Here is a 19,688-nt window from a genome sequence, read left to right on the forward strand (position 1 = left end):
TGTGCATTTGCATAAAGAGTTATAATGGCTGTGTAATGGTTTAAATATTCATCATGCTTCCTTAGCATTCCTTTGCTCGTCCCGCTTTCCACTGAATTATAAAAAGAAAGCAAATACGCTTTCTGTTTCCGTTGTGGTGACCATCAGAGATAGAAATAATAATCGTATTCCACAGCTCAATACAAATGTAAAAACATTTGATCTTTTAATTAGGTTTTTATGTAAAAGGGTTGAGGAAAATATGTGAAATCATTTGGAGCCGATCCCAGCTGACATTGGGCGAAGGCAGGATCCATCCTCCTATGTAGAGACAGACAGGTTACCGGTCTATCACAGGGCTGACATGTAGAGACAGACAGGTAACCAGTCTACCACATGGAGACATGTAGAGACAGACAGGTAACCAGTCTATCACAGGGAGACATGTAGAGACAGACAGGTAACCAGTCTATCACAGGGCTGACATGTAGAGACAGACAGGTTACCGGTCTATCACAGAGCTGACATGTAGAGACAGACAGGTAACCAGTCTATCACAGGGCTGACATGTAGAGACAGACAGGTAACCAGTCTACCACAGGGAGACATGTAGAGACAGACAGGTAACCAGTCTATCACAGGGAGACATGTAGAGACAGACAGGTAACCAGTCTATCACAGGAAGACATGTAGAGACAGACAGGTCCCAGCATGTCTGTGGACTGTGGGAGGGAGCCGGAGAACATAGCCATGTTGATTTGATCTGTGCTTATATACCATCGGCTTTGATTGTTTTTATTGTGTTTAATTTATAATCATGTTTTATTCCTGTAAAACAGTTTGCGAACTGTGTCCTATGGTCGGTGCTTTAATAAACAAACCTATTCTTATGATCAATAATAATATTATAAAATGCACACAGACATACATACGCTGCGATAGACTGGCGTCCTGTCCAGGTGAACCCTGCCTTCACCCAATGACAGCTGGGATCGGCTCCAGCCCCCCCGCGACCCTGAATACAGGATAAGCGGTAGACGATGGATGGATGGATGGACATACAAGACATAATGCAACCAAAATAGAAAATACGTGATACTTGAAAAACGTTTCTCTTTATGTATTTAGTTACATTAAGAGCAATTTAATACTGGACTGAAACCTCTACTAATTGTCTTTTCTCCTGTATTTTTTTCAGAATACTTCAATTTTCTTTTGATTGATTTTATTTCCCTCTTTACTGTTTTTAAAATGCTGTTCTAACAGGGAAACCTCCTTTAAAGATATGTTTCATCATATCTCTCTTTAAGAACATCATGTGTCTGTAAACTCACGCTAAACACAACACTAACTTCCTATTACAGTGGGATCTCCTTCGGGGAATCTGTGCGTTCGGGGCAGAGCTCGTGCCCGGCTAGTGACACCTCTCCCGGCCAATCAGCGACGGGCTCCGGGACCCGCGCTGGCCAATGGCGGCATCCTGTGGGCGTGTCTGTCCACGGCGAGGTGCGTTTTTCGGAGTTTGCTAAATGACTGCAGCAAGAAAACACAGTGTCGGAGCGCACCGAGGCTGGCTGTTCCGTCTCCCCTCTACCTCCGTGTGTGAGTCCGCGTGCGCGCGCGCGTGCCACCGTCAAGTGGACCAGTGTCAGTGCCGCTCTCGTGCCATGGAAGAGGCTCCGCTTCAGTCCGACGCGCAGCTCTCTTCCTTCTTCTAACGCTGTCACTTCTCCCGAGGGGATCGGTTCGTTTGCGGGGGGATTTCACTGCCCGGTGCCCCGGATGGAAGCGGATGCGGAGCGCAGCAGCGGCCGCCGGTGCGTCTCCAACTTGACCACCACCAGACAATGGGAGTAGCTGAGCCGTGCTGCTTCAGCGCCAACTACTACTACTACTACTACTCGCCCCTGGGAGACACGTACGAGGAGAGGAGAGAGCAGCGGGAGGAGGAGGTAAAGAAGGAGGAGAGGGAGAAGAGGAAAAGGAGGCAGACTTGTTCTACCTGCAGACCTCCGTCTCTGAGCAGCAGCGGCAGCAGCGCCGGGACTCCCCCAACCGATACGCGCGGATCCAGAGCGACGCTCCGGCCGCCTCTGGGATGCGCGTGAGAGACACCCTGACAGCATCACTCCTGTGTGTGGCTCCATCCCGAGAGTGGATTTGGGGGATATAAGGCACGTGCACAGTTTGCCACATCTCTGGAGACAGTGAGGCGCAGCAGCCAAAAGCAGCAGTCTGAAGGAATATGTCTTGTTTAACCGCTGTGGATCGCACAGACTGGACTTAAGCGTAATTGGGTGTAATTGTGTGTCAATTAGCCTGTGAGCAGGCTAGCGTTCCTCTCAAGAATCCCCATTCCCCCTCCTCTCCCCCCCTCCCCCTCCCCCTCCCTCCCTCCCGGACCCCCAGAAACCTGGACGTGCTTGCTCCCCCCGCCGGTGTCTCCACCTGCCTCTGTCCGTGGTCCTGAATATCTCGGGGTTGGATTTTTTTGTGGATTTTTCAGCGGCTTCTGGAGGCGTCAAAGCGGACACGAGCATGATTTCATGGCCGGCGAGGTCATGAGCACCCCGCGGCTCGGTGCCGGCGACTCCGGGATTTGAGAACGCACAAACACACACCGAGAAAAATAAAGAAAAGAAAAGCGGAGCATTTTTCGGCTCACCTTGGAGGTCATAAACCAAAACCACAACCCCCCCTCCCCTCTCCTCCTCTTTCTCCCCCCTTTCCCAGCGCTAAAGGGATTTTATTTTTCAGGAGGGGAATCTATCCTCTCAAGAGTGTGACCCCCTCCCCCCCCTCCCCCTCCAGCAACACCTGTACCCCTACACCCCCCTCCAATCCCCCCTCCCCCTCCAAACAAAATGAGACTGGCAAGAATGTGCCGACTAAACGCGCTGGGGATCTATTTGTGGGAAACGGTAGTTTTTTTCAGGTAAGGCATGAAATGGAATTCACTTTTGAAAAATAATGCCGTGTTTGTCATTTGTGCGGATTGTGCAACATTGAAATTAGCATTTTTATTGCTTTGGGACGTGCATGGGAATTAGAGCTCCCCATCAGAAGACTTGAAGGAGGGGGGGGGGGGGGCTTCCAGGTGAAATGTTGTTAAAGTTGCCTTTGGGTTGCGTGCGTTATTGCTCCTGCGCACGTCAGCTCGCATGGATTTGGATGAAGTGGCATTGAATCCATGCAGGATTTCATGTTGGGGGGGGGGCGCACAGCGACCACTAGCGTTCCTGATGCTCCAGTGTCAACAGGCATATGGGGAGAAAAGTAGACCACGTGTTGTTGCATTTAGATGACACTCTTACACTAAAGCTATTGATAGCAACATCAAATGCACACACACACTGGTGTTTCAGCATGTGGAGGTCTCAGGCAGTCAGTGACGTGTATTCTGTCCACCTCAAGGTGACTTTTTTCATTCCAAACCAGCACAAATGTGAAATCCAATCATGTGATTTACAGCCCTTCTTTCGTGAAAAAGCTCATCTCGTTTGTTCAATAAGACGATCAGTTGTCACAAGGCTTGGCTCGGAATTTCTACTTTCATTACAAGCAATCCATTTAATTGATTAACAACAATTAATTCTGCCACTGGACTGCTTGTACTAAATCCAGAGAACCAATGTGCATTTCTTTACTTTCAGAATTCAAATATGTGTTGTTGTTGTTTTCATAATGTGAGTACTTTTGCCAGCAGCTACAGCCTGACATATTTTTGCATGCTTTCTTTTTTCCTCCCCCCCGTGGTGCATTTTGAGGTCATCCAGTTCCCCTTCCTGTTGGAAGCATCATTTACTCATCCCTGCTGCTTCCAAAGTTGCCTATTCAACACAGACCTCTTGCATATTATATGCAGAATCCCCCGGCAACCAACTCCTCATGTTAGTGGTGCAGCAGTAGGCTGGGAGCAATTGGTTTGGTCGGTGGTTCGTGAAGGCAACGTGGTTGTCGGTGGTTCATGAAAGCAACGTAGCTGTTAGTGGTTCATGAAGGCAACGTGACTGTCAGTGGTTCATGAAGGCAACGTGGCTGTTAATGGTTCATGAAGGCAACTTGGTTGTCAGTGGTTCATGATGGCAACTTGGCTGTTAACGGTTCATGAAGGCAACTTGGTTGTCAATGGTTCATGAAGGCAACGTGGAGGATGTCCCCGTCGGTTGGTGCTTTTGAATGGACTCGTAATTTAGCCGTTGTTAGTTTTGTGTTGATAATTCCCATCAACAGAAAGTTGTTCAGCTTTCAGGCTGATTCATGGTTCATTTGTAATAGTTTTACAACGTGTTAGAATAAAGACACGACCACTTCATCAGAACTACTGATGACAAAGTGACACTGGAGACGACCAGACCACAAAGAAGGGATGACGCTTCGTAAAGGTTGTTTAGCAGACTGCATCATTAGATCAGCAGAGGGGAAGTTGGATTCAGGAGGTTTTTGGCTCTGGGCCACCGCGGGACGCCTGGTGCATCATCAACAAGGTGAATGCATTTAATAAAGGGTGAAAAAGCATGAGATGTCACTGGCCTTCTCCTGGGATCATGAATAATAGCAGCAGGTTTGGAGGTTTGTTGAGCTCACTGCAGGAAACACGTGAATTATTCACTTCATAAAGACTCAACATTTTTTATAGGAACTTCTGTTTGACACGGCGTTTTCACGTCCTTTATTTGAGTTCAAGTCGAATCCTCATTTGAGACTGTTATTTTATTATCAGATTATTATTGCTTCCACTTCATGCTGCTGCATGATGGGAATGGGACACACAAAAGTCACAATATCTCCGGCTCTGCTGCATGAATTATGACTTCTTCTTTTAAAAATCTGCAAGTCAGCACACTTGAAAAATGAAAATACAATAGTGATCATTATCATCATGATTTCATTGAGTAAAGCTTTAATGTTCCCAAGTACAAATAAGTTTACACGGTCAGACATGGGACGATATGAAAGTGTAATATCACGATCCAGGATATTACTCCAATAATCATCCAAATATGCTGAAAACTCTAGTCAACAAAAATCAAGCAACATTAATAAAGTAATAAAATAATATTACAATAAAACAACTTTATTATGGAAGTAAAAAGGTCCTCGGAGTCCAACCAGATAACCAGTGTTATAAGTTGATCCCATGTTTTGTATGGTTAAAAACAATAATCTCAAAGTAAAAGTAACATTGGATATATGAAGTGGAGGAAAAAGTGCCATATTTCCAAAACAAATACGACTTCAATTTGTCATATGTCAGACTGCCACAAATCCTCCATCTGTCTGAAAACCTAAATGATTCTTTCTGCTTGTTTTCCATATTGGGAACAAACATCAAACTGGGAATGAGCCTTTTCTTTCCTCCTAATTTACACTGAATGCATATTGTATGCAAATACCTCACAATATAATTTGGTAATGTGCTCCTGTTTTGCATTCCAACCTTCAGGCACCGACGCGTTTCGCTTTATTGCATCAAGCGTGCGGATATTATTTTCCCGCTCGGCCTCGGAGGTATTTCATTATGTGAACTGTCGTATCGCCAGCGTTCGTCTACCTGCTGCAGCGACTCCCTGCCTCCCCTGAACGAGGGGGCGTTTGCAGACGGGTCGGTGGGCTGCTGCTTGCTTTCCGAGGGTTTTGCGGCTGCAGGAGTTTTTTGCATTCAGCACACACTGTTTAGTTAATGAAGCAGAGTCGGGATATTGCCATCTCAGCTCCTCGGGCCCGGACTCTGCAGTTCCCTGCTTAATTGATATCTCCCCCCCCCCCCCCCCCCCCCCCCACACACACACACACCTCATTCCACATCCAGCCTTATTACTGAGCATTGATTTGCCTGTCAATGGCCAGGGCCAGTTCTGATGAATACATATTTAATGCTAGAACATATCTCTCCCCTCTCTCTCGGTCCCCGCTCCCATTACTCTTCAAAGAGGCAGCAGAGGAGAGCTGTTTGGATTGAGATCGGCCTGCAGGATAACGTTCATCTCAACAAAACCTTTAATCTCGTATTCATGTCCAAATCTGGAGATCTGGACGGGGGGAGATGATTTCCCTCGCTGCCAGCACAACTTCTATTTACTGAAGTTTATTTTAGAATCAAGTGGTGTGACTTTTTGAACCAAATGAAGAACTGTGACCTTTGAACTCTTTGCTCTGTTGGGCTTTTTGGATGATCTAAGAAACTATTTTATTCTGCTGTGACATTATTACACCAGTCACTGGGGAGAAGAGTGTGTCCAATATGACATAGAGCAGCCTGGTCTCCTAACAATGACGTTCCCACGCAACCAAACAATGTATTTTGTTGTGGAATACATTTGCTCTTGACATATCACACATTATTTTCAAAGGGGTCCATGAAAATCCACGTAGGGAGGAGGTCTGGGTGGTGTCACAAACAACACAGGGCTCCTACCAGGAGCCTGATGGCAGTATTATTTGTTTGTGCTTGTTGTAAACTTTTTGCATCCATTAAATTTGTTCATCTAAATTCACAGAATAATTAGCTCATGTTGTTTTATAACGATAAACATTAAGTAGCATGCATTTCAATTAAGAAGCATATTGTTAGATTAAGCTCTTTTCCTGTCATAGTGTAATCTCCACCAGTAGGGGCTCTGATTAGTTTAAGTGCTGAAATGGCGTTTGAAGAGAATCTGACTTCCATTCTTAGTGAAACAGGAGGCGGTACGTGAAGTTGGGAGGAATTTGATTTGATCTATTATCATCGATTGATTGATGGATGTCATGATATTATTGGTTGGCACTAGATGACCTCAGCACGCGTCATATTTCGTTTTCCAGGAAGAAGAAAATGATTGGATTTTTATATTAAAATTCAAAGAAATCGATTTCTTGTGTGTGCATCCAGCATGAGCTGTTAACCTCAGCCTTCAGATTTCATAAAATAAGAGCTTCTGCTGAGCCCCGGTATCCCAGTACGGTGGACTTTGGCATTGTTCTTATATATAAACCTATGAAACAGTCCATACCTGAGCCCCCAGCGAAGGACCTGGAGGTGCACGAGGTGAAAGCGACGTGCTCCGCATCGCTTTTATCGCCCACTCAGCCGGGAATGATTAATCAAAGCGGCCAGCGTTGCACTTCCAGAATGCCAACGCACAAACCGTGACCATCAGGGAATACCAATCAGTCAGTCAGCGTGATTGACAGGCCGCTGAACAGCCATTGACTGTCTCTGCCGTATTGCTTTTCTGCCAAGTGGGAGATTGTTGTTGTTGGAACGGCAGAGTTTATGAAGCTTTGCGTAGGCCGTCCTCTGCAAAAGGATGTTTGTCTTGTGTTCCCCTGACGTTTCTAGATGTTAAGAAGCTTACAGTATGCGCATGTGTGTGTGTGTAGTCTGCACTGTTTCATGAAAACTCGAGCACAGGTACAGTTTGCCACAAATTCCTCTTGAGGGATTTTTATTCACTGATTTCGATGTAATTATGGAGTGTATGTATTGTAATGTATTATCACACAGGTTTGCGGGAGAGGAAAAGTGCTGTATGTATGTCTTTATTTTTAAATCAGGCGCTGGAGGTGATTTACGTCGAGGCTGCGTTTGTCGCAGTGCAACCGCAACCAATAAAGCATCTTCATGGCCGCCTCGGAGAGCTCGGCTTCTCCGGAGGAGGAAACGAGCGCCCCCCCCCCCTCACATCGGGGCTCTGCTCCTCTCACATCCCTGTGATAACGCAGATTGATCACCTCGCTCCTTTCTGGCCGATCGTTGCGACGCGCATGAGAATGCAAAAGCGTTCATCAGTATGTCTGACCTGTTCCTCTATGGATTGCTATATTCAATAAGACTATTCCAGACATGCGGCCGCAGATCTTTACGTGCAGAAACCATGAAGTTGCCGTTTGGATGACGTCATATGTAGCTTCCATTAGCTGTCGTGCCTGTAGCCGTTTTCCTGTCTGCTGAAGGTAACCTTGAGGTGGCCTTGAAAACGCAGCTGTGTGACACACACACACACACACACACACACACACACACACACACACACACACACACACACACACACACACACACACACTCACCTTCATCACATCACAGGGTAAATTAAATCCGACTCTACCAGCTCATGTAGTAAATTGATGTAGAAATTTGGGCGATTTGGAGAAGGTCATTTCTATCCTAAATGATTTCAAGTAAAGAAGGATGTCAGACGCTGTTGAGTCTTGATATTAAAGGGACTTAGGGCAGGATCAAGAAATAAGACTCAACAGTGACACGACGGCCGTTAGGGTAACTGCAGCCATCTGCCAAGCCGGCGCGGTAGCGCGCACAAACTCTTCAGTGCAGCTGATGCTGTGACACGGTCAGGGCCGGAGTGGGACTCATTTTCAGCCCTGGAGTTTCATACCTCAGACCGGCCCACTTTAGATCACGACCTATTATATTAAAATAATGTAATTATAACTTTACATGTTAAGCATACAATAGCGCACTGTTCTCTAAAGCCTTGTAATTCCGTGTATTTTCACACAGCCTTGTGGGCACAAGTGCCCATAGTTCGGCCGTGTTCAGCTGTCTGTTTCCCGGCTGGTTTGCGTGCGGCGCGTCTTGGCGTTTCGCGTTCGACGGAGAGTCCGCCTGTGTGGACTCTTGTGGACCTGGGCGGGCCGGTGTTTGACCGATGTCCGCGGGCTTTTCAGCCAGCTCTGAGGGTGATAGTCCCGACAGTTCGGCTGGGTTCTTGTGTCTATTTACCTGCGGGAATCCCCGCAACGCGTCCGAGTGTTTTACGTGTGTACGGACGGAGCAGAAGTCCGGCTTCGCTGTGCGTAATTGTGGCGTGGCGCGGACCTGGACCGGCCGGTGCTTAAGTGAGCTGCACGGGCTTTTCACACAGCCTTGGGGGCACAAGTGCCCATAGTTCGGCCGTGTTCAGCTGTCTGTTTCCCGGCTGGTTTGCGTGCGGCGCGTCTTGGCGTTTCGCGTTCGACGGAGAGTCCGCCTGTGTGGACTCTTGTGGACCTGGGCGGGCCTGTGTTTTAGTGAGGACCGCGGGCTTTTCACCATGGTCTGGGGGCATCAGGGCCGAGAGTTCGGCTGGGTTCTTGTGTCTATTTACCTGCGGGAATCCCCGCGACGCATACACGTGATACCCACTCCACTCAGTGCCATGACTGAACACCGGCACAAAAATAAATAAAAATAATAATTGAACACCGGCCCTCGCGGCCCAAAAGTCAGACCGGCCCACCGGGAATTGTCCCGGTCCTCCCGATTAGCCACTCCGGGCCCTGGACACGGTTATTTATTTACTCGCTGTTCACGTGACTGTTTACTACAAGCCCTCCGCACATGCCTCCGCGGAACTACATTGGTAGCATACATCTGCGAACAGCATCATGTCAAGCGACGAAGTAAGTAAACAAGTGTTTATTTTAGTGTAACTTTAGGATGACGAATTGCCGCTGATAAAACCTTCGTTTTCTTCTTGGTATTACTTTGTAGTGGACTTTGTGTGGTGGTGGGTCGTTTTCCGGCCGAAGCAGAGTCCATTACTACACATACAGTACTTGAGTCCACCGCGCTTGTCTTCTTCTGGTCTCCAAGCCGTCGAGTACGCGCATTCAGCGTCATTTGACGTCACATCCGCCGGACTGCGCGGGAAATTCGGACCACGAATTGCAGTACATCATGCAGCACACAGCCTGTTCAAGGCAATGGGGAGATATGTGTGTGGTCTCATTCTTTTTGGTTTTGAACGCTTCATCACCCATTAGCATTAAAAGACTTAAAGTGAATGTTTATTTTTTCACAAATCCTGCCCTAAGTCCCTTTAAATAAAAGTCCTGGGATTGAAAAGCGGGACAGAATTGACTTTTTCCAGAGAGCCGATTGACTTAGAAGAGACTGGCGGTCCCGGCGGTTTGTTCATTAAATAAAAAGGTTAGACTCCATGAAGACAGCCAGACAAAAACAGAGCCGTGACAGAACGACTTGCTGGAACGTCACGTTACCTAGAGTGAGATTTCACACGGCCGTAACATTTCCAGTTGTGGCATTCATTAGCTGGGTTAGTGTGACTCAGTGTCGGCTGTCATCAGTGTTTACAGTCACGTATGTGTTTCTCTGCAGCCCGATTGTGTGTTCGACCTATAGGAGTGAGAGCAGGATGAATATAAAAGCGTCTCTTCGGGGTTGTTTCGGTGAGAATGCACGGTCAAACTTCAAGTGTAGGAGAATCTTCTCGCGGTGCTTTTCCCCCCACAAGGAACACCGAGGACTGTTGCTGCTTTTATATCATATCAGAGTTATTGTAAAATAAAACTGACCCGAGACGTGACTGATGGACAGAAAACATCCAAAATAACATTTAAACATTTAGCGACAGTTCTCCTAAATTCACCCAAAGTTACCATTAGATAATGCCTCATTTGCATGTTTAAACATAAGAAAACCTGTAAAATAAAGAATAATTGTCTTAATGTTAGTAATCCACGGGGGAAGTTTCTTGCTGATATCTGTTAGTTAATATTTGCAGTGTTATGTTAAAATCTGTTTTCACTCAGTGAGTTTTTTCTCAGACTCTGAGTGAGAAATCTCCACTTCAGTATCAACTCAACTCACCAAATAATACATTTAAGTAGAAGCAGGCAAAGTGAGGAAAGTTGGTTGAAGAAAAGCCTTTTCATTAGATAATAACTTTTAGAGTTTATTGAGCATCAGAGATGGATGAGGAGAGGATGTGTTTTTGGACGGTCCAAAAAGCACGACTCCGTTGGTTTCAATCGTCGCCTTTACTTAAGACTTCAGTCATCGTCTTTGGAGCCTCCGGACGGACACATCTGTATTTTTTTTCTTGCTGAGGTAAGAAATGAAAGTCATGGGTCAGAGTTCAGAGATCAGGGTCACATGGGGAGCAGAGACTCTGGGATTTATAGTGTTCAAGGACTGGACAGAAAGGTGGAGAGCTCAGCACACTCCCTCTCAGCAATCATCCGGTGGCAGTAAGCATACACCTCTGGTGCAGCCAAATTAAACAGCGGCTGTTATTTATGAAGCTGCCCTCGGGCTGTTCCATTTGTTCTGCAGGTTCCCGGACCGTATTTATCACTCACGTCTCCCATCACAACAAATCATAACATATATATGTATTTTTCTGTGATCAATGTCCCAAGCCCTCTAATGAAAAACCATCAACTGCTGTGGGGGAGTTCGCTACCATCTCCACAATAATTAACTTCTGGGAAGGTTCATTTCCAAAACTTGATGTATGATAATACATTATTGATTAGCAGACAGAGACAGATTTGCACCATAAATTAACAGAGTATATTATCAATGCCCCTGCAGAGCCGTAACTCACTTCCACCGAAGGTGAATTCCTGGAAATGTTTGGCTCTGCAGAACATTTCTGTGATTAAAGTGGAGTTGGATGGCAACAGGAGACAGACGTCTAAAAGCAGTTTGGTTGTTGTTTAGAAATAGTTTTCTGTTGTTTGCTCATTTTATGTTTTTACAATCAGCTACATGATCCGTCTGTTTGTTCAGTATCGCATGCCAACCATCAAGACTTCAGCATTGTTAATAATGTAGTTATTGAGTTTGTTTTGACATATTTCCTTTTTCTCAAGACTCCTCTTGGTAGCAAAGATTTCAAAGCTTTTATAGTTTGAAGTCGATGTGAAAAGGCATTTCCAGAGAATGTATCGTCCAATCTTCTGTATTGCAACATATTATCCAGTGAAACAGGGTGATCATCATTTGATTTGATGGTTGAAAAAGATGAACTCACAACCTAAAAGTTGTGAATTGTTTGATGGATGGATGTCATGATCATATGGGTTGATACGTCATAGTTTGTTTAGAGGCAAGAAAAAATCTTAGCCTTTGATGTAATAATGCAAAGAAATAGATTTATCTTTCATTTTTTCTGTATATATTGTTTAATGGGAGCACAATATGTCCGGGGATCTGATCTAAGACATACAATAATTGTTTTTAGCTCGACTTTAAAGGTGCAGTGTGTAACAGTAAGAGGCACCTTTTTTTTACCTCCATCCTGGGTCGATTCAATCTGAATATACAGTTATGAGTTATTGAAAAAAAAACTACAAGCTATGAGCAGGGAGGGAATAATTATGCAACATCCATTCAAACTGCTGAAATTCTGAGAGCTTGTAGAAAACAGTGTTATCTTATAATCGTTATGTGTGGCTTCGGCCTGTGTTGTGGTTACTATGCTACTGACGGTCCGTTTCCATTTTGGATAGGCTGTTTATTGGCTGAGGTGAGATGATGACTTGGAGTTTTTGTCTGGTCCTCCCCGTTGGCTGCTTCACTGGGAGGGGACGCTGCATGTCACACATCTGCACCTTAAACTACATGTCACATCTTAAATGTACCTTTTAATAATCTAAAACCTTGTGATACCCGATACAAGAGATGAATCCAACAGATTTCAGCACAGAAATGGATGAAATAATTCACATTTTAATAATGAGTTACCTGCATTTGAATTTGTTAATGAGTAGTCGCTCAACAGTTACATAAAGCAGCAGCTTCGTCTGCTTTTAGAACGATACCACCGTGTCATGAAATTCAGAAATGAAAGAAAAACAACACACTATTAATGTTTAAGATGCAAAACGTTTTACAATTAAAAAAAAACAGACATGTTAAATCTTGAATATGTTAAATAAAAAAATAAAAAATTCCGAATCAGAACACTGATGAATCCTAATAAATTAGAATTTACTTGTTATAAAATGCTTCAATTAGTTTCTAATATGGGTGCCTGGGTATGCAGCATACTGAGGGATCATCTGCAGCCCTCTGGCACTGAAACTGTGCAAATTTGGGATTTAAGTATAGACTTCAAATTTAATTCCCAACTTGCCCCCAAAGCTTGTTTTTTCATCTCTGATGCTTTAATATCACTTATTACAAACTTAGTACAGCTGGTGGACTTCAAAGTACCCCACAGCACCATGACCATGCATTTCAACACAGCAGCTCCCAATGGGAATCAAACCCCAAACCCTCAACCCTGTTTGTGCTTTGCTCAACGTGGTTGACTCCAAACCTGAACAGCATGCTGTGTGAACTGTATGTTGATCGATGAGTATAATCTACAAAGTCAATCATTAAGTCTACACTGTGCTGCTTATGAGGAACTGCAAGGAAAAACATCTTAACCCTCTATGATACGCATATGATATTAATGAGGAAGAAATGTGTTCCTGCTTAAAATTGGACACTATAACAATATACAATATTTTTATATTTATTTATGTTTCAAAAGTTTGTTGTCTCAAGGCAACAGTGTACCATAATGGACAAAAACATTTGACATTTATTTTATTTATATGACATTTTTTCCACTCTAAATGTTTAGCTGGAGTATATTGTGGCTGGCAGGCCTCTGTGGGGGAAAACAACCATTATGAGGACATGGAAAAGTTGCAAATGACATGTATTGTAATTAAATAATGAATCATCCTACTCTAATCAAGGCAGCTAATGTACCCTCCATCATAGAGGTGTAACGATTCATTCGATTAATCAATGAATCGATTGTCAGTCCTATAGATTCTACTAAATCGATCTGCTACAATAAATAAATAGAATGAATCGTTTTGGCTTCACCAATAATCGATATTAATGCATTTAATCGGATGAATCGTGATTCTTACTTATGATTAATGTTTTAATACGTTTAAGACACTCTCTCCCCTGCCAGCATGTAGTCTACTGAAAATGTTAAAAATAGCTGAGCATATTTTAATTACATTTTTGTATTCAGCATAAAATATTATGCAGGTTTACTTTTTTATAGAATAAATATGTTATTTTTTCACCTTTCAGAAGAATACAAATAGTCTCACTCGCATTATTGCATGTTTATTTCATGGATATAGAATTTTGGTTACAAGTTACTGAATCGAATTGTGGTTTACAGAATCGAATCGAATCGTTACAACAACAAAAAAAAAATCGTCCTTGAATCGAATCGCCAACTACGGTATCGTTAATAGAATCGAATCGCTGTGAAGCCAAAGATTCACACCCCTACTCCATCACCATTCTCACTCGGAACTTCTTCCTGTGGATTTTCTACAACTTCATCCTCATCCTCATTCTCCTCATCTTCATCCTCATCTCCATACTCACTCTCACTCTCTCCCTGTGGGGCTGCCACTAGGACCTCATCTTCCTCATCACTACATGACACCTCATCCTCACTCGCATCAACTGGCAGTGCCACCTGTGCTTTGTAACGTTTTGATGTGCCATAGAAATCGTTTGGATTCATCTCCTGCATTAAATCACATGTGCACATTTATCTTACATGAATTACATATTCTATAGATGCACTCCAAAATGTTATTCATGGCAAATACATTTAGAAAAACTACCTCTTTCCCTTATACTTGTATTCCAACCGAGGCTGGTAAGGCTTTATGTGATTCCATTACGGTACAATGTTGCCTCAGGGCAACGTGCAGTTTTTTGTAAGTTGCTCTGAAACATTCTTGATATGTCATTTAAAGTTATTGAAAAGTCTTCTTTACTTACCAGTGAAGGTCAAGCTGATTTTTGTTGGTGATTATTTGGACAAAAAATAGTGAAAAAAGCACTTTTTATGAAAGAAAATTCATTGGTTAGTATTTGAGTAACCATCACATGATATAGCATTGACCAATTACTGTAAATGGGTGTGTAATTAAAAAAAAAGCTAAAATAGAAGTATAGATAGAATAATAAAAAGAAGTTCAGTCCCTGTTATTATAAAACTAATAATGTGTCCATCAACAGCCCTGTTTTCAAACCTGTCTCCGACAAATTTACGAGGTTTTCGCTGTTAACGTTCTTTCAGATTTTCAGTATTCAATCAGTGTCAATGTAACATGTGTGTGTGAAGACGTGTTGGTCCACTGCAATAAAGGCCACTTCAAAACAAACAAAAACATGTTTTGCTTAGAATGAGTAATAAGGAAGTGAAAATTCGCTTGGTAAGATTGCTTGAAATAAGATGTAATATTTAAGCCTTTCAAGATAATCTGGAAAGGTCAGTGTAGGTTTTTTAAAACTTTGGACCTTGCCAGTCTAGGCGTTTCCCCCTCAGTGTACAGATCAGCGTGGGAGTATTTCCCAAAAGTCTGAAAGGTTTCTTTGAGGTGGATGCTGCTATATTCAGCTCTGTTTCAATTTTGTGTTATCACGATGCATTTTTTTGCTTTTCATGTTCATTTTACAACAAGAAAGAAATTCCACACAGGGAGGAACACAAACAAAGACTTTCACACAGAAGACTGCTGTTTGTGTCCCGTGTAAAACCAAAAGTTTCCCATTCACTTATTTACATTGACTCCTCAACGTTTGTAAGTAACTTCATTTAACATATGTCCTTATTTTCATACAAACTTTGATCATTTCCTTAATGTGACCAGGTACTTTTGTTTAAATTCTCAACATTAACCACAGTTAACACGTGTCCTTAACATTGAAGTATTCTATTACATGTGTTTGTGCTCACATGTACATTCCTATTGAATGTCTGTTAGCAGAAAGCCTGTAGTATTATGATGGATAAATGTACACAGCAGAGGGAGGAGCACGGGTTAACCCTGCTATTCAGTTCTTCTGTTGATTTACAATTGCATTGACAAAGCGGATTTTCCTGCCAACCTGAATCTCTGCAGCAACCACAAACATGAAGCCAAAGTGAGTGTTTACCTGATAATCTGCTCTGCAATCATGTCAGTAAAATGGCGTCTGAAGGGATCGAAATTCCTTTGGAAAAAGAAAAGAGAGAGAGAGAGTTTGACTTGTTGCCCCGTGAATGTGAAAATGTGACCTTTCCCGCTGTGGTTTCTGGTGATATCGGAGCAGTGGAGTGTGTGACGCAGCTCAGCCATCCGAGTATCAGGCCTGCGTTCGGCCGTTTGATGAGCGAGGGCTTGCTGGGCGAGCCAGGCAGCCTATCTGTTAGTGCCAGGGAAGCGAGCAGCCCTTTGCTTTCCTGAGTGTTACTAAATGCCAGGATGAGATCAATTAGGGATCCAGGTCTTCAGAGGCTGTAGGAACATAATGAGGAACACTTAGGGCTAATGATTGGAGCGTTGCTTTCGCCCACACCTTGCTCCTTGCTGTGAGCGTATTCGGCGCTGGCACAGGACGACTCAGCTCTTTCTTCTTTGCTGCCTCAGCATTGGCCACGTGTCTCTAAAAGGAGCCACGGCCAGCATTGATCTGAAATAATTAAAGCAAATCCGAACTTTGATGATGGAGACCCATAGAGCAGGGCGCTCAGGGGGGAGGTTATCAACCGAAGCAGATGGAGAGGCCTTGGACGGCCCGCCACTGTGTCGCCGGTTGTGTGCCATTTACGCCGGTCGATTGTGAAACACTTCAATCCACAGTGGCCACATTCCAGTCTATTAAAGTGCGAGTGTGTTAACATATCACTGAAGAGCAATGAAAGCACCGTGAATAACACCGAACGGAAACGCATGGCTGCAGCAACATGACACAGTACAAAAATGAAGAAGTGCTAAGGTTGCAGGTACATACGTATTTGGAAAATGTATCCTTGAATCGTTGAACTTACCTTCCACGAAGGATACATTAAGATATCTTTACTGACCATTTCCCTTCAAGTGTCATTCTAAATTACTGGCATATGATGTCTGGATTTCTCCCAGATTAAATAGCCCCCTGTGGCATGGAGGCATCTTTTGCTTTCACATTGTTCTTTCTTTTTCCTGTATCATCTCTTGCACACCCGTCTCACAGCAGTTTGTGCAACACAAATTCACACAAATTAATATATTGGTCTCGTACTGAGCAACCCAGATTCCCTTGGCACCTTCTTCTCCAGTTGGGGAGCCTTACATTACAAAATTAAAAAGATACAAAACCACTTAGTTTGGTAGGAAACTCACCACAAATGCATCACTTCACATCACTTTGGCACACAATGTCCAACACCAGTCTGGTTGTTCCAAACCTGTCCAACATAAGTAGATATTCACATGATTTAATACAACTTCACTAGCACTGACCGTTGCATAGATGCATTTAACCCCTGTGTCCTAACTGACATTGTTTTTTTATGCACAGCAACACGCAAATAAAATGACCATTCATGTCCATGTACACAAGACCTATAGATTGTATTTATGACTATGTCGTACATGTACGTGAAATACGTTGCCAGGGAAACATATTTCTTCTCTCATTTAAGTAAAATTAATTGACTCATTAACAACGGACATAAACAGCTGTCTCCTGGGTGAAAGTCCAGACTTTTGTAACAGGTCAAAAAAAACATAGTATAATTTATTTGTACAGGAAAGTATTTCTATAACAGGCTGGTTAATTGTGCTTATAAGTGCTGATATAACAGTATGTGTCCTGTTTTACATATATTTGCTTGCTTTATTAGACCCGTGACCTCACGGCAGAGATCTCAGCTTGTCAAACACAGGTGCAACAAATCGGTAGCTCCATTAAAATAAGATGTTTTACAGGACCCTGTTGCTCCGCATGCTGGAGCACTGCTGTGGCTTCCTGGACCCTAAATGGCACAGAGTCGTCGTTAATGTTATTATCCACACCTGTGCTTGTCCTGCTGCTGGGACAAGCCAACATGTCTGCCCTTAAAAACAAAGGTCTGCTGGCTCATCCCAGCTACCGCTCCTTTGTTGGTGGGAGCTGTGTTGAAACTGTAGCGTTGTATCTGGACCGTTAAGAGCACAGCCTCATTGGATTGGAAAAGACACTTCCTGGGTAGTCACAGCTGGACAGCTGTCCCTGTAGGTGAGGTATCAAATGATATAATGCACAACTTTCACTGTATATGCTATATTATGCTTCATGCTATAGTGTCTGGTATCCGCTGTGTTTTGGACTTTAAACGTCCAAAGATATTAGTATTTACTGCTTCCTTGTATAGGAAGTCAGAGTGGGAATATTTTGTTAACTGTTACGGAAACAAGTCGGCCACATTTACATTATCAACTGCAACGGTATGAAAGCAGGTGGGTTTTTAAAAGCGTCAATCTGAGCACTTATGCAAATAGAGCAGATACCTGGCAGACGTTTGGCTCTGTGACCCGATGAATATTTATTTAGTGGAGTAGCGGAGGAAACGGAGGCACTCAAATGCATGTGTGCTTGGTTAGTTTACATTTAAATTCTGAGATTACAACCTGGCCACGGCTTGTAAACTAAAACCACATGACTCCTGTGACCTGCCTGATTGTTGTACAGAGATTAATATTGTAGTTTTTCTGACCTGGGAGCTGTGCCAAGAAGCAGAACAAGCAAGATGTCCATCACCTCGCAGGCTGTGTACTGACCTGGACAGCCTCTGTAATCCGAATTAACTTTGACCTCTGTGTGAAATTGCTCCAGTTTTAGAGAGTGGCATTGACCTTCTGTTTGGGAAGTATTGATCACACTGCTGTTGTATGAACAGCAACAGTGTGAAATGATGCGGCACATAGAGTATGTTGCTTCAGTTGGGTCACAGACTGAGTTCGAGGGTAGTGTTTGAGGTGGCGGATGGAAAACTTTCTCTTAGAACATTGCAGTTTGTGTCCTGTCTGAAAACAAAAGTAAACTTTATGCTTCCTACATACCATAAAGTTTACTTTAGTTATGTTACGTAATAAAGTCTACTCAGGGCCATTGTTATTTATGGTATTTACGTTGTTTCATATTATTGTTAAATTGCGTTCTTATGATTTAGATCTTTTTCTTGACATTGTGCATTTCTGAAAGCGTGAAACAAGCACAGGACTTTCACTGAGGTGACTACTTTTTGTTTCCCTTGTGAAAGCAAAGGTAAATGAGATAAATGCTGACTTTACACCTGATAAGGCTTTTCAATGGTGTCTTCTTATATTAATTGTACTTACTAGCTTTTTCTGGAGCTTTCAATCATATTTCACAGTCTTCAGTTCGCCGAGTTGTCATAGAGACAGCTCATTTGTCGTCTTTGAACGTCAATATGTAACTTCAATTCTGTTTCGTTTTTTTGTTTATTATATATTTTTGTCACTTGCATATTCCTAAACAAAATTGTTTAAATTCCGAAGGTCAATTTACCTGAAACATATAGAGGTCTGTGTCTCACCCTTTCCAGTGTTCCCCATGAAGAACATGTCAAGGTTGAGAAAATCGGCGTTGAGCAGCGAGCCACACGTCCACTATCTCAGAATATATGATATACCACCGTGTCAGTTGGTGTCGCCGCATGTGACACGTCCTGGATAAATGATCTTTGTGTGCAGGACGCGCTGGTGTAATCCCAGTCTGTGACTAATCTCATTGCGCCATCATCAGCCCAGCACTGTTTGTTCAATGCTAATTTGAAAGCCATTTCACATGGGTCTTATGCTCCATTGTATCGCCTCAGTGACGATCACTGTGCCCAAACAACGCAAGCGTGTGTGGCTTTCTTTTGTGTGTGTGAGAGCTTGATCCTATCACACTCCCTCTTGTCGTCGTCATAAAGAGGATTAAGCTCGGATTCGTCACGTCGCGGCACCGAGATAATCTCCGATCCACCTAATTTGCCGTCGCAAGAATTGGATGAAGTGTGATGGGCCTCAAATGCCTGATGTCTCCTCATTGATCGCCGTCGACTGCGAGCAGTGTGAGCTCTGCCGTTTTCAGGAGAGCTCCATTATCCGATCGTTGGCGGTTAAGATGTAGCGCGCTCCACCAGGTC

General features: G+C 43.5%; 1 protein-coding gene across 4 annotated transcripts in view; it reads left to right on the forward strand.

The window, feature by feature from the left end:
* The first annotated feature begins 2,822 nt into the window (after nucleotides 1-2,822).
* The window catches only part of glra1 (glycine receptor, alpha 1), a 119,396-nt gene continuing 102,530 nt past the window's right edge, over nucleotides 2,823-19,688 (forward strand). For all 4 annotated transcript variants that reach the window (XM_084009747.1, XM_084009748.1, XM_084009749.1 and 1 more), the window contains exon 1: nucleotides 2,823-2,914. In XM_084009747.1, coding sequence (XP_083865873.1) covers nucleotides 2,844-2,914 — 71 coding nt within the window. In that variant the 5' untranslated portion in view covers nucleotides 2,823-2,843. The remainder of the gene's footprint in view (nucleotides 2,915-19,688) is intronic.

This window comes from Eutrigla gurnardus (assembly GCF_963514095.1).
Source record: "Eutrigla gurnardus genome assembly, chromosome: 5".
NCBI classification, from domain to species: Eukaryota; Metazoa; Chordata; class Actinopteri; order Perciformes; family Triglidae; genus Eutrigla; species Eutrigla gurnardus.